The 24,610-nt window shown below is 40.5% G+C and overlaps 1 protein-coding gene across 6 annotated transcripts in view; it reads left to right on the top strand.

The window, feature by feature from the left end:
- The window catches only part of NELL1 (neural EGFL like 1), a 445,673-nt gene that overhangs the window by 226,894 nt on the left and 194,169 nt on the right, over positions 1–24,610 (top strand). For all 6 annotated transcript variants that reach the window (XM_048852651.2, XM_075129472.1, XM_048852653.2 and 3 more), the window contains one exon: positions 4,413–4,535. In XM_048852651.2, coding sequence (XP_048708608.1) covers positions 4,413–4,535 — 123 coding nt within the window. The remainder of the gene's footprint in view (positions 1–4,412; positions 4,536–24,610) is intronic.

Below are 24,610 nucleotides of genomic sequence, written 5' to 3'. Positions count from 1 at the left end.
AGGCAGGTCGTTAACCGGGGCTGACTTTCCAGTGACAGCATTTTCAAATGGAAGTTTTCGGTGGGGATTTTACTCACTTTATGGGTATACAGTGGGCTTTGACTTTGGGAACAACAAAGGTAGGAGAGTGAACATTCTTCCTCAGAAATATTTTTGTAAAGTAAGTCTAATTTCTTGGAAGTAATTTTTCAAGGATAGCTGAAAGCAGGAGTGCATCCCTAGCCAATGGCCAAAGGGAGAATATGCCACTTTTGTCTTTGCTTCTTCACAAACTATCCTGCTGCAAATATGAACTGAGAAAATACCGGGTTTGTAAAATAATCCTCTTGTGGATTTTGGGAAAGGTCGTGAAAGGTTTTGAAATTCTAGGAGACTTTTACTGACAACAAACAGCTTAGTAATAAATTATTAGTTTGTTGATTTTGGTTGTGGCTGGCTGTAGAGGCAAGAGGGAAACGTGAGGTGTTCTTTCTGCTCAGTGATACAACAAGGAAGAAGTAAAAAAGCAGAGGGTAAGCCAGCAGCAACCACTTGATTCTCAGATTTATACCAATAAAATAATAATAAGAATAATCATCTACAGTATCTTACATGTGAGCATTTCAAAACAGCTTACTATTGTTAGTTAATCCTCAGAACGTTCCTGTGAGATAAGTAGTAGTATCCCCATTTTACTGAAGGAAAAAATGAGGCAAGCATCTAGCACAGGTGAGAATGTAATCCACATCTCCTGACTCAGGGCTACTAGGCCACACTTCTTCCCCTTTATAGATTAGTATATATTATTTAAATACAAGATATATAAGACCCGAAAATACAACCTCCAAGGATTTCATAAAGGAGTTAAAATGTCTATAAGGACAAAGTATTATAATGATTATTATTGCTCTTGAATGGTTAGTGTTTCTTGAAATGTATATTAATACTTCAGGGAAATGACTTCAACTTAGGAAATCAGTAAATCACATCTTTCATTGTCTCTGTTCCCAGTTAGCCAGCCATGCTCCCATTGGGTATGTCTATACCGCTGTTAGACTGCCCTGGCTGGCCTGTGCCAGTAGACTTGGGCTTGAGCTCACAGGGCTTAGACTGCAGGGCTGTTTAATAGCAGTGTAGATTTCTGGGCTCAGGCTGAAGAGTGGACTCTAGGACCCTATGAGGTGGGAGCATCCTAGAGCTCGGGCTGTGGCCTGAGCCCAGAAGTCTAAACTGCAGTTAAACAGCCCCTAGCCCAAACCCCATGAGCCTGAGTCAGCTGACGCAAGCCAACCATGGGATTTTTAATTGCAGTATAGACACACCCTTTGTCTGCTGCTAGCTCTTTCACCGACTTCAACTTTTGTCAATATTTTGTAGTAAATCAGGGATGGATGAAACCAGTAAATAAAATAGTGACCACCCCACATATACGATCCCTGTACCTACCCTGAAAATCCACACTTCTTGAGATTATATTTTTTTATTTTTACATGCCCCTTTCTGCACTTCTGGGTTCCAGCTAAAAGTGTAATTGCCAAAATAAGACATGCTATCAACAAGTAGTGACTCTGAATTCTCTTACCTCAGATCTTTTTTGTTTTCTTTTTAATTTCTTTCTCAGGGTCTTCACATTCAATCTTGGGTTGCCATCTTGTCTTGTAATTCTCCCCTTCTGACTCTGAATTCCACTGAGCTCACTGAACCAATGATTCAGCATGGTGTTAATTGGCCCCATGCTGCTGGAGGAGGTGTCTTTTGAATGAATTGCAAAACTAAGCCATTTGTTACAAAACACTTGCAATAATTAAAAATGTCATGGCAATTTCTTGCAAGAGTAGCAGTGCTAATCCTGGTCAGTCTGATTTGTCTTCTGTTCTGCTTCTTTGAAATTCCCTCTGTAGATTTATTTCACTTTCTACAGACACTGATGTAGGTTTTTGGGCTACAACTAAGCACTAGAGAGTTTTGCTAAAACACATTATGAATCATGCCAAGGTGAGGCCTTAGGGGAATTTCTCATTGATGTTATTTTTTAAAAAAACACCACTGCTCTTTGGTGAAACCTTAAAAGGAGGAAGGAAACATAACCAAAGTAGGATACTGACAGGGTCTTAAGCATTTTTCCTTTTCTCACAGGTTAATGTGTTTGAAATAAAAGACTTTTATTAACCTGACAGAAGATCAATGCTGACTCATTCTCACTAGGGCTGTAGCTAACTCTTCTATAGCCTTGGCTACACTAGGGAATTTTTTTTTTAAATTCCCACCATTGCAGCTGTTCCACTGTTATCAATTTTGGAAATCCTTGCATGGACAAGGATCCCTTAGTGGCCCTGTGTTAGCAATACTGGTTTCTCTTGTATAGGGCAGTTTCCCATGGCCAGAACCATTGTTAACACCGTGCCAATTAAATTTCTCAGAACGTATCTAATTGACATCAATGTTAAAAAAAAGGCTGCAGCTATGAAACCTTGTCTACATTAGAACTCCTATTGTTGTAAACACCTGGAAGAGCGCCGAAGGGGTTAAGTTTTTGTATGTTTTGGCAAACCCAAGTTTTTCCCTTAAGATGGGGTATTGTTTTTACTGTAAATGGCGAGAGGGGAATCTATTTAGATTGTCAGTTCTTTAGGGCAGGGTTGATTTTTATTATGCATGTGTGTATGGTGCCTAGCACAATGGAGCGCCTTTGTTTCTGGTGCTACTGAAATATGGATCAATAATTACACCAACTTTCCTCTGTAGGTGAGATTTAGGGAGAAACGTTTTTTAAAAAAGAAAATATATTTTAAGAATAGAATGGGCTGATCACCTCCAGGGGTGGTTAGAGGGCGACTCCTATAAAAGCTTCTCCTTAGTCTGCCACAATGGGCTGACCTGTGTGTGGTGCTTTTGTTAATTGAGATAGGAGTTGCAAGAACTAGGCTGCTGCGTAGTTTCCTTTGAGTTCAAGAAGAAGAGTTCATAGTGCCCAGGAAGGAGCCTAACATTCAGAATATCTAAGGGTCTGAAAAGCAGAGAGTAGCTAAAGTGAATTCTGCAGCAGGGCAAGGGACCAGCATAAACTAAAGAGCGTAAACATAAGTCTGAACTTATCAGCTGATGCAGATACATTTTTTTTATGTATGAATTTTCTGTTTTAAAAAAGTGAGAAGGAAAGAACAAAATATCCCTATGATACTCCTTTGAAAAATTATGTAAATCCCATATCACTTAGCTATCGAATGTGTTTAGAAACATTATATACCCAACAGATAATGTTCAAAGACATATTTATGCTCTTTTAAGAACATCTGTTCTAGCGGAGCCCTTGCAATCTGTCACTCAGAGCATCTGAGTTATCTGAAGTACGGTGTCAACCTGGAATTTGGGAGAGTCTGTTTATAAGGCATAACCCTGTTTCCCACTAGAGGGTACCTTTCAGCTACGACTGTCCATTAAGAGAAGTTCATAAAGACTAACTTGTCTTTATTGTTGCTAATAAAAAAGTCAAATACTAACAAGAAGCATTTCAATTTCTGCTGTGTAGTTACACCCATTTTCTTGCACCCATAGCTATGCTTTCTGGAAGCATCATTCCTTCACTTAAAAAAAGAGTTAACAAATTAACTTCAGTTAACATGAAATCATCATCCTCTTAAAACATGCAAGAGGCAGGCAAAACGCCACCATTAATATTTCTGGGATGACGGCTCTTCTTTCTTCACCTCCTTCCAACTCCTGCCACATATGCAGAGGGAGGATCTGGCTGAGCTATACGAGAAGTGGGAGGCTTCAGGCTCAAGGTTGCTGGTTCTTTGCTAGAGCAGAGTACAGCATCACACATAGTGATGGGAGGGAGGGGAGTAAGTTGCAGGCCCTTCAGCCCTGTTGACAGTTTGGATAATCAAAGTAACACCTAGCCCATATGTCTGGAAGGTGCTTTGGGAACCCTTGGTCTAGAAGGTGCCTTAGAAGTATAGAATATTATTATTTTATATTTTATACCAAGCTTTAGCACAGCATACATTTGTGCATGTGAGTGGTTGTAACGGAAGTGCTGTTAGGCTTTAAAGACTATGCCATCAACGCGCCTCACTGTAACTACTTATCTTGTATTTATATTTACCACGCTTGGTAGTGGGCAGTGATGGTGAGGCTTATCACATCAGAGATGCTGCAGTGATAATCTTCTTCCTATGACTGTTATGTTAGCAGCGCTGTGTAGTTTGCCCAGATAGTTTTCTCCTTTTCAGTCTAAATAAACAAGCTACTCCTGCCATGAATATGTCATTATGTCCTGGAATTGAAGCATTCCATATTAGGCTCTTACATTTGAATCCCTGCTGTGTTCAACCATTGTGGCAATAGTAGTTCTAACTCAGTTTTCAAATGTCAGATCAGCAAACTGAAAAGCACATCTTTTTCTCTCCTGTATTTTTTTTTTCTGGTAGAGCATGATGAATGTGGCAGCGGACAGCACAACTGTGATGAGAATGCAATCTGTACTAACACTGTCAGGGGACATAGCTGCACCTGCAAACCTGGATATGTGGGGAATGGAACCATCTGTCGAGGTAGGTCTGTTACTCTAGGAACTTGATAAAAGCCACAGATTCTATTAACATTTTTTGACAGTCACCTGAGTTCTGGTAACTCATGATGCTGGGCTCTGTCAAAGATTCATTGTCTGAGTTATCACCTGGCAATTGTTGTATGCATAGAGATAATTGATTTGTGCATAACCTCCTATCACAGGACAGTATTTTTTTAATTGTTTTAAAAACATTCTTTGTTTATTGCCAATTAAAGTTGTAATTTAAGCCTGTTTCATGCAGCTTTTAAACTGCGTTCTTTGTCTTAAACTGAGTTAGTGTCAGATATGCCATGAGTCACCACCTTTGTGTTTTAAACTAGGTTCATGTAGCCTTTAAACTTGTATAATCTTTTAAACTAGCATCATGTAGCAATGCCATGGGCTATTAAAGTTACAGAAGTGATTGATAGGGATGTTTTTGTCCATGATGTGTCTTAATTTACAGCACACCTATAAAGTGAGGATCTGCATTTGGTAGATTTCACTGTAGCTTAGACCATGAGTGTCTGGAATCAGTCCATCTGGTTGTAAAATGGCAGTTTTTGTTGGTCCTTTTTTTAAGAAAGAAAGATTAAGCTGTTTCATAAAGATAGAAGAGGAAATATACGCCATCAACCAGCTGGCTCACTAATGACTGCAACTTGGAAATGTCATTGAATTGTGCCTGCAATGCCTGTTGTTGTTGTGTGTTTTAGGAATTACCTTGTCTCATAAAATGCTATTAATTGCTCCATCAGTGTTTCCACAATTCCTGGCTTCCAAAACACTATTGCCATAATGGCTAATTTGTTGGAAACTACTGCTGATGAAAAGTAATAGTCCAACCGGAAAACAATCATATGCACTTAGATTTGGGGAGAAATATTAGCTTTCTTTCAGTTTTATGAATTGGTAGTATTGTCTTGAAGTGATGGATGGTGAGCCACCACTTCCAGCTTAAATTCTTCACCAAGGTTTCCACAATCTATCAGGTGTCAAAGTAGCATCTGACTAACTGTCTGGAGTGCACAACAATGTCAAGATATTTAGAAAAAATAAAATGGTTTCTAAATGAACATAGCAGGGACTGCAAAAATGAGAATGTAATGAAGACAATAGTCCAAATTCATCCTATGTAAGTCAAAGAAGTCACACCAAGAATCAGTTTTGTCCAGTATTTTCCGAATTCTTGCTTGCAGGGGTTGTAAGTTACAACATTTCCAAATAAAGTTTCGAGCAGGGGTGAATGAATATACTCTAAGTTTGACAATGGCTTTCCCTCCCTGTAGACTATATAGGGTGTGGGACAACTCTTGACTCAAACAGGACATTTTTTTTTTTGGTTTTACTTTGCTGGGTTTGCATACCCAGAGTTTCACTTTGAGGTTCAGCTTGAACGGGCTGAAAAACTTGAAGCAAAAGTCATCCAGCACCATTTAGTTTAACCTGGTAGTTTAACAGGAAAATATTCAGGGTTCTTTTTTTTTAAACCCTTTTAATGAACTTGTGCTGAGATTCAAGCTTGAAATGAAATCCCAAAGCAGATGAATTTCTATTTCATTTTCAAATATTCTCCCAGTTTTGTTCTTGACATGCCTAGAGTTACGCCACTGAATGAAGATATAACTGTCTTTTTGAAAAGTGGCTACCATGGAAATGCAAAAAACAGAGCTGTGGAATTTTGTGGTTGTTTACATCCCAACTGGGAAATATATCTACAGAACCATGGTGAAAATTTTTGGAGCTTGAAAACGTGAGTTTTATTCTCTAATATTCCAGATGGTAAGAAGCCCTTTAATGGGAAGCTGTGGAGAAATTGTTCTCTCATTACAGAAGGTGCTACAGATAATTTAGAGATGGTACTGAGTGGTAAGAGACTTGGTAATCAGTAAACACAGAGGCTGGAAAATAATGGGCCAGATTGCTTAGTAGTAAAATTGCATAATATCAGTCAAGTCAAAGGAGCAATGCTGAAGGTAACACCAGCTGAGGATCTGGCCATATCCTAATTTACTTGAATGGTCTAGAAGTGTTTTATAAACTTTTACAAATGGTATATATACACAACAATTATTTCAGCCACTACTGATGTGACCCACATCTGGGGTGGAACAGGCAGCTTATTATCGTTACACAGCAACACCATATGCCAACAAGGAAAGGATGATTTTTGTAGCTGAAGTACAGGACTGGGAGTCTTTTCCTGATTCTGCCACATACTTCCCATGTTGTCTTGAGCAAGTCACATAACCATTCTGTACCTTATTTTCTGTATAAGTAAAATGTGGATGATGAAAACCATGCTGTGAGGCTTAATCAACAAACTCAGCAATTCTTGGAAGGCTCTGTAGAATGTAGAATATTATTCTTAATATTTTAAGATAGCAAGTGTAGGGGAATAATGCAACCAAATGAAACTACATGGAGAGCTTTGGAGTAGGCATAATGAAAGTAGCCTAACAGTTGGTGGGGGGGTGAGAAAGAGAGAAACAGTCAGGTAAAGAGGAAAGTAGAAAGAATCTGGAAAGTAGAGACGACCATCTGTTTTCCTTTATGAATAAAAATATTAGGAAGAGGAAAACAAAATCATTAATAAAAGTACACAGTAACAGGCAGCAAGTAGGAAAATTAATTTATTTATAATTAGGAAAATTATTCATTTAATTAATGAAGTAGGATTGTGTCTGCTTCATCGTAAATATAGTGGACTAGAGAATTTCAGAGTGTAATTAAGGACAAGATGCTTTCAAAGTGGACATGGAAATAATCAATAAGAAGAACGGTGTAAAAGGATGCAGACAAAAACAAAATGCATGTCTGTTTAAAACAAAATGTTACACACAAAAATATGTACTACTTAAGTTTAATTGACATAAAAATAGCAAGAGACCTGAAGATGAACAAAAGTAAACTTTTACAAATACATAAGAAGCAAACACATAGGCAAGAGACAGGAAGGTCTGCTGGGCAAGTAAAGACAAATATGGCCTTTATTTACTGTGGGCAAAAACAAATTCTTGGTCTCAATGTAGAAGTGGACTATAACATTGCAGAGACAAACATCTTGTTGTGGGAGAGATGGGAAAAGAAGGTTGAGGTGAGGTGGAATGGCAAGACTGTGTGATACGGTGTCGCAGCAAATAATCTTGACAAAATACTGGGTGCAGAGTCAGATAAATTACATCCTGGGACTTTTCAGGCAGTAGCAAGGAAAATGGGAGCTCCTGTGACAAAAGTATTTATAGCGCCAAAGACAGAGGACTGGAATGGGGCTAATATAATATAGAACTATATACCTATAAAGTTGCTTTTAGCTACAGAGAAAATGTCGGCAAGATTGATAAGGAAAAATAATGTATAATATTATATATACTGTTCAGAGAATAGAAACTAGCACAGATACATAAAGGAAACTCATGCTAAGCAAGTTTGCTTGAATGACATGAATTCATTATAGAATTAGTAGGTAAAGATGAAACCATGGCTGTAGAGCAAATTAGCTAGACTTCAGGACAGGACTTAATACTGTAGCACAAAGCAAATTAATTTATAAAGACTGAATGCAAAGTAAAGTGGTTTAGTAATAGAGAGTCTCAAGAAAATGGGAAAGTTGAGGGTAGAGGATGGAGAATCATAGAATTGTAGGACTGGAAGGAACCTCGAGAGGTCTTCTAGTCCAGTCCCCTGCAGTTAAGGTAGGACTCAGTATTATCTAGACCATCCCTGACAGGTGTTTGTCTAACTTTCCCTTAAAAATTGCCAATGACAGAGATTCCACAACCTCCTAGGCAATTTATTCAAGTGCTTAAGCATCCTGACTGTTAGGAAGTTTTTTCTAATGTCCAACCTAAATTGCCCTTGCTGCAATTTAAGCCCATTGCTTCTTGTCCTATCCTCAGAGATTAAGGAGAACAATTTTTCTCCTTCCTCTTGTAAAAGCATTTTATGTACATGAAAACTGTTATGTCCCTCCTTAGTCTTCTCTTCTCCAGACTAAACAAACCCCATTTTTTCAGTCTTCCGTCAAAGGTAATGTTTTCTAATAATTTTTGTTTCTCTTCTCTGGACTTTCTCCAAGTTGTCCATATCTTTCCTGAAGTGTGCACAATACTTCAATTGAGGCCTAATCAGTGCAGAGTAGAGCGAAGAATTATTATGTGTGCAACTGATTGTTTCTTCCTAAGTGGAGTACTTTGCATTTGTCCTATTGAATTTCATCCTATTTCATCCATTTCTCCAGTTTGTCCAGATCATTTTGAAACTTAATCCTGTCCTCCAAAGCACTTGCAGCCGCTTCCAGCTTGGTATCGTCCACAAACTTTGCCATTATCTAAATAATTGATGAAAATATTGAAGAGAACCAGACCCAGAACTGATTTCTGTGGGACCCCACTTGATATGCCATTCCAGCTTGACTGTGAGCCACTGATAACTACTCTCTGGGAACGGTTTTCCAACCAGTTATGCACCAACTTCATAGTAGCTCCATCTAGATCGTATTTCCATCATTTGTTTATGAGAAGGTCTGCGAGACAGAATCAAAATCCTTACTAAAGTCAAGTACACATTTACATTTACCACTTCCCCTCCTCTCATCCATAAGGCTCGTTACCCTGTCAAAGAAAGCTATTAGGTTGGCTTGACACAATTTTTTCCTGAGAAATCCATGTTGACTGTGACTCATCACCTTATTATCTTCTAGGTGTCTGCAAATTGATTGGTTAATTATTTGCTCCATTATCTTTCTGGGTATTGAAGTTAAGCTGACTGATCTGTAATTCTCCCGATTGTCCTTATTCCCTTTTTTATAGATGGGCACTATATTTGCCCCTTACCAGTCCTCTGGAATCTCTCCCACCTTCCAGGACTTTTCAAAGATAATCACACTAATGGCTCAGATATCTCTGCAGTCAGTTCTTTGAGGAGGATCTGGATGACCTTGTAAACTGGAGTAATAGTAATAGGATGAAATTTAATAGTGAGAAGTGTAAGGTCATGCATTTAGGGATTAATAACAAGAATTTTAGTTATAAGCTAGGGACACATCAATTAGAAGTAACGGAGGAGGAAAAGGACCTTGGAGTATTGGTTGATCATAGGATGACTGAGCCGCCAATGTGATGGGGCCGTGAAAAAAGCTAATGCGGTCTTGGGATGCATCAGGAGAGGTATTTCCAGTAGGGATAAGGAGGTTTTAGTACCGTTATACAAGGCACTGGTGAGACCTCACCTGGAATACTGTGTGCAGTTCTGGTCTCCCATGTTTAAGAAGGATGAATTCAAAATGGAACAGGTACAGAGAAGGGCTACTAGGATGATCCGAGGAATGGAAAACTTGTCTTATGAAAGGAGACTGAAGGAGCTTGGCTTGTTTAGCCTAACTAAAAGAAGGTTGAGGGGAGATATGATTGCTCTCATTAAATATATCAGAGGGATAAATACCGGAGAGGGAGAGGAATTATTTAAGCTCAGTACCAATGTGGACACAAGACCAAATGGATATAAACTGGCCACCAGGAAATTTAGACTAGAAATTAGACGAAAGTTTCTAACCATCAGAGGAGTGAAGTTTTGGAATAGCCTTCCAAGGGAAGCAGTGGGGGCAAAAGATCTATCTGGCTTTAAAATTAAATTCGATAAGTTTATGGAGGAGATGGTATGATGGGATAACATGGTTTTGGTAATTAAATATTCATGGTAAATAGGCCCAATGGCCTGTGATGGGATATTATATAGGGTGGGATCCGTGTTACTACAGAAAATTCTTTCCTGGGTATCTGGCTGATGAATCTTGCCCATATGCTCAGGGTTTAGCTGATGGCCATATTTGGGGTCGGGAAGGAATTTTCCTCCAGGGCAGATTGGAAGAGGCCCTGGAGGTTTTTCGCCTTCCTCTGTAGCATGGGGCACGGGTCACTTGCTGGAGGATTCTCTGCTCCTTGAAGTCTTTAAACTACGATTTGAGGACTTCAATAGCACAGATATAGGTGTGAGGTTTTTTTTGTAGGAGTGGTGGGTGAAATTCTGTGGCCTGCGTTGTGCAGGAGGTCAGACTAGATGATCATAATGGTCCCTTCTGACCTAAATATCTATGAATCTATTCTGGGATGTATTTAATCAGGCCCTGGTGACTTGACAACATCTAACTACAGCTGTGCCACTTCTTCAGTTTGCTGTACATGAGTGACCCTGTAGCAGGCCATCATTTCACTAGTAGATAGAAATAGAGCCAACAAGTTTGAAAATTAATTAAGAAGATCAAATTTATGGGGAAAATGTCACCCACTGATTTGTCTGGAGAAGAAATAAGGATAGGCATGTTAAAGTGTCTTGAGGGTTACAGACACATGTGAGTGTGTAAGTGGGGGAGATGATGTAAGAAGCCCTCTTCTTGGCCCTGTTTACAGCTGTGTAAGAATAAAGCCACAGTCTTTATTCTTGCACAAGGTCTGGGCATGTGTAGCACAGATAGTAGCAATAGGCACACCATTATCCAGAGTGACTGTACGATAGAGAAACGGTGCATGCTGCTCCATTACAGAGATTGTTGTAGCTCCTGATTAGTGTACACTCTTCTGGTGTTCCTGTGCAAATTCTTCTCAGAACATGGGTGAAAGGAAACGTAGTTAAATGGTTTTCTGTGACTTGACTCCCTGGTGAGCTGTGCATGTTAGTGCTGGTGTCATTGTAGCACCAGTGTCCACATTGCTGAGAAAGAAAAGAGGCATTGAATTCACTTTTCACCCCTCCTGGTGTCTTTGGCTGATCCAGAGACCCAAAAGATCTGGGGCCCCAGATAGTGGCATCGGGGGAAGGAGTACATTTTTACGATTGTGGCAAGTGGTCATTTTTGGGATTCTGGTCATGGCAAATGAGAAGAAAACATGAAGTACTGCAAGTTATTTTTTTCTACTTCTGACCTAAATTCTGGATCCTTATAGGTTCATAACATGCTTATCGTGGAGCTACTGTGTGAAAATCTGTATGCCATGCTGTAGAAAGGGCATGCTCAAATTGCAATGGAGAACAACCACATGGCTCAGGAATATACAACTTTGTAAAGAAAATAGCTAGGCGTGCTGTATTTAGCTTGGAAAAAGACAGAGGAGAGAGAATGTTCACACTATTATATAAGATCCTGAAGGGAATTGTTTGTCAGAAGTTGAGAAAGTAACATGAGGCCATAGACTAAAGTCAAAGAGAAGGACTAGCATATTAGCAATCTAGGCAGATTTTAATTCTGCACCAAGTAGATGACCTTTGATATTGACTGCCTAAGAAACAGAATTTTTTGTATGTCAGTATGAAAGGGGTTTGCAGACCCATTTTTCAGAGAGAAAAGGTCTCTATCAAGTCTTTGTTTGGGTTGAGATGAAATAAGATGAAGTCAACTGGTTTGTATTTTCTCGTTTTATGAAACGAGACCTTGATGTAGTACACTGGCCTTTCCTAGCTCATAGTTCCTGTTCTACAAATGTGTTTCATAGGACCAAATTCTGCCCATGGCTGCATTTAAAGTGATTTGATTAACTTCTTAAACAAGGTAAATCTATAGCTATTCCCCTTAGGGATGAGAGGTAAGTGATCATCCTTGTAGCTCTCACTACTGCAGAGTGAGCTGAACTTAGACAAGTGCAGGCACTTGCCTATTGCATTTTGAGTACTGTGTCTAATTGTTAGATTTACTATTTTATTAATATCTCATTTTGGATTTTCAATGAGGTGTAAATTTAGGAGAAAAGTTTAAATGATTTTAAAAACCCCCTCAGAAACATTGAAAGCATGTTCTTATTATCTCAGCAAGATTACAGCTTCTGCATGAGACTTCAGTCACTGTGACAAAGTTCCTTCTCTAGCTTGGTGGGTCTTGCACTTACTGGTGGATTTGCTCACCTTGGAGCTTCACAGCAGCCCTCAGAACTCCTCTTGTGTCTGACCAGGAGTTGGGAGGTTTGGGGGGAACCCGGGCCCACCCTCTACTCCGGGTTCCAGCCCAGGGCCCTGTGGAATGCAGCTGTCTAGAGTGCCTCCTGGAACATCTGTGTGACAGCTACAACTCTCTGAGCTACTTCCCCATGGCCTCCTCCCAACACCTTCTTTATCCTCATCATAGGACCTTCCTCCTGGTAATGCTTGTACACCTCGGACCTCCAACACTCGCTCTCAGCTCCTAGCGCCTCTTGCTCCTACCTCCTTACACGCGCACCACAAACTGAAGTGAGCTCCTTTTTAAACCCAGGTGCCCTGATTAGCCTGCCTTAATTGAGTCTAGCAGCTTCTTGATTGGCTGCAGGTGTTCTAATCAGCCTGTCTTAATTGTCTCCAGAAGGTTCCTGATTGTTCTGGAACCTTCCCTGTTATCTTACTCAGGGAAAAGGGACCTACTTAACCTGGGGCTAATATATCTGCCTTCTATTACTCTCCTAGAGCCATCCGGCCTGACCCTGTCACATCACGTATTCACTGATGAAACATCCGACTTTCTATAGATGGAGGTTCACATAGTTAGATTACAGTCCTAAACATTGGAGTGAACAGATGCATCCTATTCCTGGTGTCTGGGAAATGAAACCTCAAAAACTTTCAGAAGTTCTGATACCAAATTGTCAGGGACAGCCTTATTAGGATTGTCCCTAGGAAAGGCTGAGATTTGGTGTGTCTTCTGTTATATTCCCATACATTCTCTCAGCGAATTCACCAAGTCCATGATCTATGTGGTTTCTTTTTCTAGTGGCGACCAGGCACTTTTATTTCTCAATCATGTTTCATAACCTTTCAGTGCTGCAGCTTGTGCAAAAGATGGTAGGGTGCAACTGAGTCCCAAAGAGGAATGCCATTATTTTAAAATGTGGGGAGGGATCAAATGCTAGTGGAAGATCTGGCCTGGCCTGGTAGTGTAGTTCTGATTCCCTCATAGATATGTGCCTTGGAAGATGACTATGGCTACCACTGAAAGTTGTAATTCCACTTAATGACCATCTCATTTGTATTTATAGACAGCTGTGGAAGAGTGACCAAAACACAGTGGGCAGTAGGTCATGTCTTTTACAAGGTAACAAGAATGTGGAGATTATAATTTTAATACTTTCAAGATAGCTACTGGATGATAATGATAGGGGCTTGAAAATGACTTTTTCTAGCTTAAATCAATAAAGCAATTCTTTTTCACATTGTCTAAATAACGTTTTAGATAAGTGGATGGTTAACTTGTTTATTCAGACAGTAAGTACCATATTTTCTGTAACTATACCCTTCTTGGTAATTTCAAAAATGGATACATTTAATAATATTGAAACGCAATTCATGAGCTGACAGAAATGTCACCTAAAAGAGGTTTAATCTGAGTGTGTGAACTGATAACATTTTTAATAAGGAAAAAATATCTACATACTTATGGGAAATGATAGTGAAACAGATAGAGGAGAAAGTAAAATGAACATAGAGAAAATACAGATGAGAAACTATTGGGTGAAGGGAGTATAAGTAAAAGGACAGGTAAATCTTGAATGGAAAAGAGGGAACATGAGATCATATTTGTCAGAATCTGTTTCCAAGTTAGGTAGACAGAGAAATGCCATCAAGTTGAGTGTAGGGACTTGCTTCATTTGGCCAATAATAGATAATTATCATTAGTTGATGTGTATCTCATCAATTATTCTTGTTAAATAATGGATTGACTGCACAGTAGTAAAAAGGTAGGAGAAAAATGTTACTAAAATGCAACAATAAAACCACTAGTGGATATGAAACTGATTTCTACTGATTTCAGCAGGTACGAGCCATCAAGACTCTTTTATTAAGATTTTTTTTCTCACATCTGTTTTACACTGTTGTAACTCTAGTGATTTAATTGTAACTATTCCTGGCTTTTGCTCATGTAAATGAAAGAAGGATCAGGTCACTTGGTTTTATTTCTGCCTCTGCCACTGACTCACTTTGTAGATATCATTGAATTTCTTTACACCACAGTTTGCCCATCTGTAAATAGGGTATTCTTCACTTTAGTTATCTTTGTGTTACAGAGTTCAGTTTTAACAAGGGTGTGATGGGGCATTCTCCCCACACTAGCCCTGGAGCAGTTAATATAAGAAAGAGAGGCCAATTAGCCATAGGCTGCACCTGGGATGGCGCTAGGATACAATATGGCTTAATTGGGAATGATGATTACCTGGGCAGAAAGATGTGGGACTTCTGAAAGCCAGGAAGCTGGCAACAGAGCCTGAAGTCACACTCCCTGATACAAGGGGGGAGAGTAGGCCCTGTAATAGGAAGTAGGAAGCAGTTCCAGGAAGGAGTAGTAAAGGCTGGGAGAATACCTGAGCTGCTGAGTCAAGGGTCCCTGGATTGGAACCTGCTGGAGAAGGCAGGCCTGGGTTCCTCTACAATACGGTCTAGGAGTGGCATGCCAGGAACAGCCTGTTTGGGGACTGCTGGGGACAGTTTGATTATAGCCCAGGAAGGGGGAACTTCAATGTGTTTTTGCTGGAGGGCTAAACCATTAAGAGGAAAGCTCCAGGAGCATGAGAGAGCCCATGCAGTGAGTGAATGGGATGATGGACTTGGCAAACGCCAGACTATGTGGCAAGCTAATCCCTGGATGGGCAACTAGGAAGTGCCAGAGCAGCAAGAAAGCATGCTTTGTCACAAAGTGCTTTAAACCTTTTATTTTGTAAAAACCTTATTGGAAATGGCAAAACCCAAAATGTAGAATGCAAACTTTGAAAACAATTTGAATTTTTCGTGGTGATATAATGAAAAAATGAATTGATAAGAAAGAATAATAAAAGTTTAAAAATCATCCCTGTTGACAATTTCCCTCCACTGGATTCTCACACTTTTCTTTGTGTCCCTTTTGCTCTGACCTTGGCAGCATTAGGGAAGACTGACATCCCAAATGTCTGCATTGTGTGACAAGCAAATGTGCTTATATGTTTCTATAATTGCTATAAAAGCATGTGGTTTTGCTGAGGCATAGATGGGTTTTGGTATCCATTGGACGTGGAATTGAAACCCTTTAATGGCATGTTGGATTATATTATTGACAGTGGTATAGGTAACGTGAAAGTGGAAAGGAATGCACAAGGCTTTCTCCGTAGCTTCTGATTGCCCTGCTTTTGTAGGTTTGGGGTGGACTAATGTGTATATTTAAACGACAGGTTTTTTTCCCACTCTCTTTAATCCAATTCCTAAATAAAATTTTAAAAATGCAATAATATTGAAAATTCTATGTTTTAGGTTTGTGATTATACATCAACTCAATCTCCTGGATTTATTATAAGTAAGAGAAAAGACTTCCTCCAGTTTATTATTTTCCTCTCTTTTCCTTTCTCAGTATGGAATGTTAGATATTTTTTTTAAAGTTGTGTCCATTGAGATTCATGTGGTCTGAAGAAAGACATTTACACAAATAGACTGTAAACTTTCTAAACTATTGCAGCTTTGAATGCTGTCCTTGCATTGGTTTTAGAACATAATAAAATAATTTAAGGAGTACTTGTGGCACCTTAGAGACTAACCAATTTATTTGAGCATAAACTTTCGTGAGCTACAGCTCACTTCATTGGATGCATACTGTGGAAAGTACAGAAGATCTTTTTATACACACAAATCATGAAAAAATGGGTGTTTACCACTACAAAAGGTTTTCTCTCGCCCCACCCCACTCTCCTGCTGGTAATAGCTTATCTAAAGTGATCACTCTCCTTACAATGTGTATGATAATCAAGGTGGGCCATCTCCAACACAAATCCAGGGTTTAACAAGAACGTCGGGGGGTGGGGGGGTAGGAAAAAACATGGGGAAATGGGTTACCTTGCATAATGAGTTAGCCACTCCCAGTCTCTATTCAAGCCTAAATTAATAGTATCCAATTTGCAAATGAATTCCAATTCAACAGTTTCTCGCTGGAGTCTGGTTTTGAAGTTTTTCTGTTGTAATATCGCAACTTCCATGTCTGTAATCGCGTGACCAGAGAGATTGAAGTGTTCTTCGACTGGTTTATGAATGTTATAATTCTTGACATCTGATTTGTGTCCATTTATTCTTTTATGTAGAGACTGTCCAGTTTGCCCAATGTACATGGCAGAGGGGCATTGCTGGCACATGATGGCATATATCACATTGGTAGATGTGAACGAGCCTCTGATAGTGTGGCTGATGTTATTAGGCCCTGTGATGGTGTCCCCTGAATAGATATGTGGGCACAGTTGACAACGGGCTTTGTTGCAAGGATAGGTTCCTGGGTTAGTGGTTCTGTTGCGTGGTATGTGGTTGCTGGTGAGTATTTGCTTCAGGTTGGGGGGCTGTCTGTAGGCAAGGACTGGCCTGTCTCCCAAGTTTTGTGAGAGTGTTGGGTCATCCTTCAGGATAGGTTGTAGATCCTTAATAATGCATTGGAGGGGTTTTAGTTGGGGGCTGAAGGTGACGGCTAGTGGCGTTCTGTTATTTTCTTTGTTAGGCCTGTCCTGTAGTAGGTGACTTCTGGGAACTCTTCTGGCTCTATCAATCTGTTTCTTCACTTCCGCAGGTGGGTATTGTAGTTGTAAGAACGCTTGATAGAGATCTTGTAGGTGTTTGTCTCTGTCTGAGGGGTTGGAGCAAATGCGGTTGTATCGCAGAGCTTGGCTGTAGACAATGGATCGTGTGGTGTGGTCAGGGTGAAAGCTGGAGGCATGTAGGTAGGAATAGCGGTCAGTAGGTTTCTGATATAGGGTGGTGGTTATGTGACCATCGTTTATTAGCACAGTAGTGTCCAGGAAGTGGATCTCTTGTGTGGACTGGACCAGGCTGAGGTTGATGGTGGGATGGAAATTGTTGAAATCATGGTGGAATTCCTCAAGGGCTTCTTTTCCATGCTCCAGATGATGAAGATGTCATCAATATAGCGCAAGTAGAGTAGGGGCTTTAGGGGACAAGAGCTGAGGAAGCGTTGTTCTAAGTCAGCCATAAAAATGTTGGCACACTGTGGGGCCATGCGGGTACCCATAGCAGTGCTGCTGATTTGAAGGTATACATTGTCCCCAAATGTAAAATAGTTATGGGTAAGGACATAGTCACAAAGTTCAGCCACCAGGTTAGCTGTGACATTATCGGGGATCGTGTTCTTGACGGCTTGTAGTCCATCTTTGTGTGGAATGTTGGTGTAGAGGGCTTCTACATCCATAGTGGCCAGGATGGTGTTATCAGGAAGACCACCGATGGATTGTAGTTTCCTCAGGAAGTCAGTGGTGTCTCGAAGGTAGCTGGGAGTGCTGGTAGCGTAGGGCCTGAGGAGGGAGTCTACATAGCCAGACAATCCTGCTGTCAGGGTGCCAATTCCTGAGATGATGGGGCGCCCAGGATTTCCAGGTTTATGGATCTTGGGTAGTAGATAGAATATCCCAGGTCGAGGTTCCAGGAGTGTGTCTGTGCGGATTTGATCTTGTGCTTTTTCAGGGAGTTTCCTGAGCAAATGCTGTAGTTTCTTTTGGTAACTCTCAGTGGGATCAGAGGGTAATGGCTTGTAGAAAGTGGTGTTGGAGAGCTGCCGAGCAGCCTCTTGTTCATATTCCGAATGAACCATGTGCCAGCAATGCCCCTCTGCTATGTACATTGGTCAAACTGAACAGTCTTTACGTAAAAGAATAAATGGACACAAATCAGATGTCAAGAATTATAACATTCATAAACCAGTCAGAGAACACTTAATCTCTCTGGTCACGCTATTACAGACATGAAAGTTGCGATATTACAACAGAAAAACTTCAAAACCAGACTCCAGCGAGAAACTGTTGAATTGGAATTCATTTGCAAATTGGATACTATTAACTTAGGCTTGAATAGAGACTGGGAGTGGCTAACTCATTATGCAAGGTAACCTATTTCCCCATGTTTTTTCCTACCCCCCCACCCCCGACGTTCTTCTTAAACCCTGGATTTGTGCTAGAGATGGCCCACCTTGATTATCATACACATTGTAAGGAGAGTGATCACTTTAGATAAGCTATTACCAGCAGGAGAGTGGGGTGGGGGGAGAGAAAACCTTTTGTAGTGGTAAACACCCATTTTTTCATGATTTGTGTGTATAAAAAGATCTTCTGTACTTTCCACAGTATGCATCCGATGAAGTGAGCTGTAGCTCGCGAAAGTTTATGCTCAAATAAATTGGTTAGTCTCTAAGTGCCACAAGTACTCCTTTTCTTTTTGCGAATACAGACTAACACGGCTGTTACTCTGAAAATAATTTAAGTTAATTTTTTCTTGTCCATAGAGCACCAAGATGTAATAGAACAGATAATCTGGCAATGAAAGAAGTTGAAAGTCTGGGGAAACATTTTTACATTCAGCTCTAAACTATATTATGCAGTCGGAGACTGCAGCCTTTACAGACACATAAATATTTCTACTACATTTTTCAGGACTCCATTTGTGAATAAGAGGCTGGAGAATTGTGTCCAATAATGGATCCAGTACTAGTTGTGAGCTTGTTAAGAATGGTTTATTCATTAGTATAAATCATAACAATGTATCTTTTAAAATTATGTATCATAGGACCTGCCAGGGGCCAGATACTGCTCCCTTTACTGGTCTGTACCATCAGCTAGTGTAAATCAGTGTAACGCTGATTTACATTGGCTGAATTCAGAGTGAGCCTGAGCAAAACAACTATGAATTGTATAAAAGAAACAGCCTTTGGGTCCAAATGATATAAAGTACCTATTTGCAAGGGAAATAATTTAGAGCCTGATCCTGTCTTACTTCCGTGAGTAGTCCCATTGAGTTCAACAGGATTACTTAAGGCTGCTTGTAAAAGAAGCAGTGAAGCAAAAAGGCATCCTTTAAAAAGTGGAAGTTAAATCCTAGTAAGGAAAATAGAAAGGAGCATAAACGTTGGCAAATGAAGTGTAAAAATACAATTAGGAAGGCCAAAAAAGAATTTGAGGAACAGTTAGCCAAAGACTCAAAAAGTAATCGCAATTTTTTTAAGTACATCAGAAGCAGGAAGCTAAACAACCAGGGGGGCCACTGAATGATCGAGGTGCTAAAGGAGCACTCAAGGACAGTAAGGCCATTGCAGAGAAATTAAAGGAATTCTTTGTATCAGTCTTCACAGCTGAGGATGTGAGGGAGATTCCCAAACCTGAGCCATTCTTTTTAGGTGACAGATCTGAGGAACTGTCCCAGTGTAAAGGAGCAGACTCACCCCTGTGGTGCCTCCTGCTGGTCATTGGGGAATTAGCTATTTCCAGCACGGAGCGCCCTCTGCAGGCCGGTGATCGGCACAGCTCTGGCCCTGTGTCCCTCTCAGACCCCGGTGCCCCTTTCTCTGGGTTCTGCCCCCTGCAGTACCCCCTTACTCTGCCTCTGGGTCTCCCCTTCCTGGCGGACCCCCAACCCACTATCCCCACCTTGCCTCAGTCTGGGCTACTGCCAGTCATCACCAAGCCCCCGCTCCCTGGGGCAGACTGCAGCGTAAAGGCTACTCATCATATGCAAGGGGGTTCAGACCTGTTGCCTTCCTCTGCCTTCTAGTACCTCTATGGGCCTTGGACCAGGCCCTACAGCCCGGGGAGTTGCCAGCCTGGCATGTCCCCGCTCAGCCTGCTCCTTCCCCAGCACTGCACCACCCTCAGTACCCTGTCAGGCAGGCAGGCAGCCAGACCCTGCTCTCTCCCAGCCTGACCCTTGGGCCTCTGGCTCACAACCTTTTTATACAGGCTACGGCTGCTTCCCCAATCAGCCGTCCCCAGCCACAGCCCTCTCCAGGGCTGCTTTTAACCCCTTCTATTTTAGGAGCAGGGTAGCCACCCCACTACATCCAGATTGAGGTATCATTAGAGGAGGTTTTGGAACAAATTGATAAATTAAACAGCAGTAAGTCACCAGGACCAGATGGTATTCACTTAAGAGTTCTGAATGAACACAAATGTGAAATTGCAGAACTACTAACTGTAGTCTGTAACCTATCATTTAAATCAGCTTTTGTACCAGATGACTGGAGGATAGCTAATGTGACGCCAATTTTTAAAAAGGACTCCAGAGGTGATACTGGCAATTACAGGCCTTTAAGGCTGACTTCAGTAGCGGGCAAAGAGGTTGAAACTATAATAAAGAACAATATTGTCAGACATATAGATGAATATAATTTGTTGAGGAAGAGACAACATGGTTTTCGTAAAGGGAAATCATGCCTCACCAATCTACTAGAATTCTTTGAGGGGGTCAACAAGCATGTGGACCAAGGGGATCCAATGAATATAGTGTACTAAGATTTTCAGAAAGCCTTTGACAAGGTCCCTCAGCAAAGGCTCTTATGCAAAGTAAGCTGCCACGGGATAAGAGGGAAGGTGCTCTCATGGATTGGTAAATGGTTAAAAGATAGGAAACAAAGGGTAGGTATAAATGGTCAGTTTTCAGAATGGAGAGAGGTAAATGGTGGTGTCCCCCAGGGGTCTGTTCTGGGACCAGTCCTATTCAACATATTCATAAATTATCTGGAAAAAGGGGTAAACAGTGAGGTGGCAACATTTGCAGATGATACAAAATTATTAAAGATAGTTAAGGCCCAGACAGACAAGGAAGAACTACAGAAGGATCTCTCAAAACTGGGTGACTGGGCAACAAAATGGCAGATGAAATTTAATGTTGACAAATGCAAAGTAATGCACATTGGAAAGCATAATCCCAACTATACATATAAAATGATGGGGTCTAAATTAGCTTTTACCACTCAAGAAAGAGATCGTGGAGTCATTGTGGATAGTTCTCTGAAAACATCCACTCAACGTGCAGTGGCAGTCAAAAAAACTAACAGAATGCTGGGAATCATTAAGAAAGGTATAGATAATAGGACAGAAAAGACCATGTTGCCTCTGTATAAATCCATGGTATGCCCACATCTTGAATACTGTGTGCAGATGTGGTTGCCTCATTTCAAAAAAGAAATATTGGAATTGGAAAAGGTTCAGAAAAGGGCAACAAAAATTATTAGGGTTATGGATTGGCTTCCGTATAAGGAGAGATTAATAAGACTGGGACTTTTCAGCTTGGAAAAGAGATGGCTAAAGGGAGATGTGATTTGAGGTCTATAAAATCATGACTGGTGTAGAGAAAGTAGATATGAGAAGTAGTAAACAACATGTCCCTAACACAAGAACTAGGGGTCACCAAATGAAATTAATAGGTAGCAGGATTAAAACAAATAAAAGGAAGTATTTTTTCACACAATGTACAGTCAACCTGTGTAACTCCTTGCCAGAGGATGTTGTGAAGGCCAAGACCATAACAGGGTTAAAAAAATAAACTAGATAAATTAATGGAGGATAGGTCCATCAATGGCTATTAGCCAGGATGGGCAGGAATGGTGTCCCTAGCCTCTGTTTGCCAGAAGCTGGGAATGAGTGACGGGGGATGGATTACTTGATGATTACCTGTTCTGTTCGTTCCCTCTGGGACACCTGGCACTGGCCACTATTGGAAGACAGGATACTGGGCTAGATGGGCCTTTGGTCTGACCCAGTAGTGCCTTCTTATGTTCTTATGAATGGCCTGATCTTACTCTGATGGGTTCAAATTCTGATACCTTTACTCACATTGAGTATTGGCTTGCTCCAGATTAGTTCCATTGAAATGAATGGGACCATTCTGGGCTTGAAGTATTGTACAACATGAATAAGGGTATAATAGTAAAGCTTATTGAAATCAATGAAGAGATTCTCAGTGTCTTCCTTAGGAGTTCTAGTGAGTCTTGTGGGAATATGGTTTTACAGGACCAGATCCTTGATTTTCACATCATATTTTGGGACATAGCTCTTTCTGGTCTGGACTTCTCAACATAAGGCTTGCAAATGAAGACTGGTGTTTTATATATTTATTTATTTGTTTCCATGCAGATGATGCCCTCTCATCAATTAAAAACCCAGTTCAAAATTAAGATGGTCCAAACAAAAGATTTGCTTTTTTAAAAGATTGCTTTTTAAAAGGGAATAGTAACCTCATTTGACCTCACACATAGAACTGCATTGATCCAGTAACCTTTATAGACTGGGAAATAATTCTGGGAAGATATTTAATTCCCCAGGCAGGTTTTTCTTTTCTTTTTGTACTGAACGATCCACATGAGATAAGCTTGCCAGTTTAATGCCAAGCAGTAGCAATTTCATAACCACTCAGTCAGTATCAACAAGCAAGAAGCTTAAAAAAGACCCTGTCTTTATGTATTGGTTCCAGACAATACATTCTGCTTAACATTGCTGGGAATCCAAGACTTTCAATATTAAATGTATTCATTGCTTTTCTCTTGCTTTTTTAAAAGAAGCTGTGCTTTCTAAAAGCAAAAATATAAGGATTTTTCTTGGTTTTAATCACATTATTATCCACTTTTCGTTTACCCCAGTTCTGGTCTGCTGTGACACCATTTCCATAATTAACTGTTTCCATTAGCAGCAGGTCCTGTAACTTCTCAGAACCCCAGTATAGAAAGGAGACTGAGTTGAAGTCCGTTGAAGTCAATGGTAGTCTTTCCAAGTGCCATTGAATGGTTGAAACTCTCAGATGCCACCTTACTTAATATTTTCTTTCTTGCCTAGATATTAAGATCTTGTTTGAGTTTCGACAATATCTAGAACAGTTCAAATCATTGAACATGCGCTTCACTTGAAAGGCTGATTTGCTGTCTTTGGAACAATAGAGTTTATGCTCTAGTCACTCAATCTGCACTATCTAGTTGGTTTCAGTTTGTAATTGTTAGAATGTACTGTTAGCTCTACTTTTCATATTTTGGAATGTAACTGCACCAGGGAACACGAGGAGGCTACCTGCAGTTACTTGGAACAGAATGCTTAGTCTTTTCATGATGAGTGTAAAATCATTTCACCAGGAGCATCTTGAAATACCTCATTGCAAAGAATCTATCACAACATGGGCTCAATCTTCCTCCTGGTCCCAGCGGTATGCAGCTCTCTGTGTCTTTTGAAATCAGTTAGTTAAGCAGCCAGTTCAGCACTAGTGTATGTGAACCAAACAGTCCATACTGAATGGCAAAATGATGCCATGATCAAAGTATGAATCGCCATGTATTCACAATAGGAAATAACCAAACAATATTCAAAACTGAGTGTTCATAGCGCAGCCAAACATATAATAATAACAACAATTGCAATTTTGAAAATAGTAGTAGTTGTTGTTGTTTTATTTAAGGGCAGATGCTACTATGGATGAATTTGGCCCACTAATTTATCCTTACAACAGGTTGGAAAGGTATATGTAAGTATTATCCGCAGTCTACAGATAGGAAAGTGGAGGCAGAGAAGTTAAGTTGCATGTCTGCGGCCACAAAGGGAATCAGAATCTGAGCCGTATTAAAACTCTGATTTCCTTGATTCTCAGTCCTATTTCTAAACTACTTGACCTCATTTCCTTCTATTTATAAATTGTACCCAAAGTGTGTTAAAAGAACAATGTTTGCAAAGTTAAGCATTCAAAAGTTAGAAAATGCTAGACAGGGCCTCATTTCAGGAAAAATTCAGGGGTTGTAGTGGGCAAAGCTGTGTCTGCATACAGAACATTATATATAATTATATCCTGCAAAGTTGGGAGTGGGTGGGGGAGGCAAAAAATGGAAGACACAATGGAACATGTAGACCTATGAAAAGTCAGAGGGCAACTGCCCTTCTTGCCCCAAAAGCAAATGATGACCCTGATGCCAGCATTAGCTCCACAGCACTGTCCTCTGTTGTTTAAGCTGATGGGGTAACTGATGGCAATAGCAGTTTATCTTCTCCGGACCTGCTTCATTTACAGTGGACTGCTAACCTGTAACAACATCCTGTTTTTTTGAGCTCTGTTTCACACTGAGCACAAGTTCTCATTGATCTGTCCACTCACCTAGCTTTGTTAGTAGGGTGACCATTTGTCCCATTTTGGCTGGGAGAGTCCCTTTTTTAAGCCCTGTCCTGGCTGTCCTGACTTTTTTTGGCAAAACTGGGCATTTGTCCTGTATTGCTCTTGCCAACCGATCATCAGAGGAACATGCAGGGGGAAACGGGAGAGAGTCAACGCCAGTCCCGCATGGGAGGGAGGGCTCAGCAGAGCGGCTTG

The sequence above is a fragment of the Caretta caretta genome, chromosome 6 (assembly GCF_965140235.1).
Source record: "Caretta caretta isolate rCarCar2 chromosome 6, rCarCar1.hap1, whole genome shotgun sequence".
Lineage (NCBI taxonomy): Eukaryota > Metazoa > Chordata > Testudines > Cheloniidae > Caretta > Caretta caretta.
This window is presented reverse-complemented; position numbering and strand designations above follow the sequence as displayed.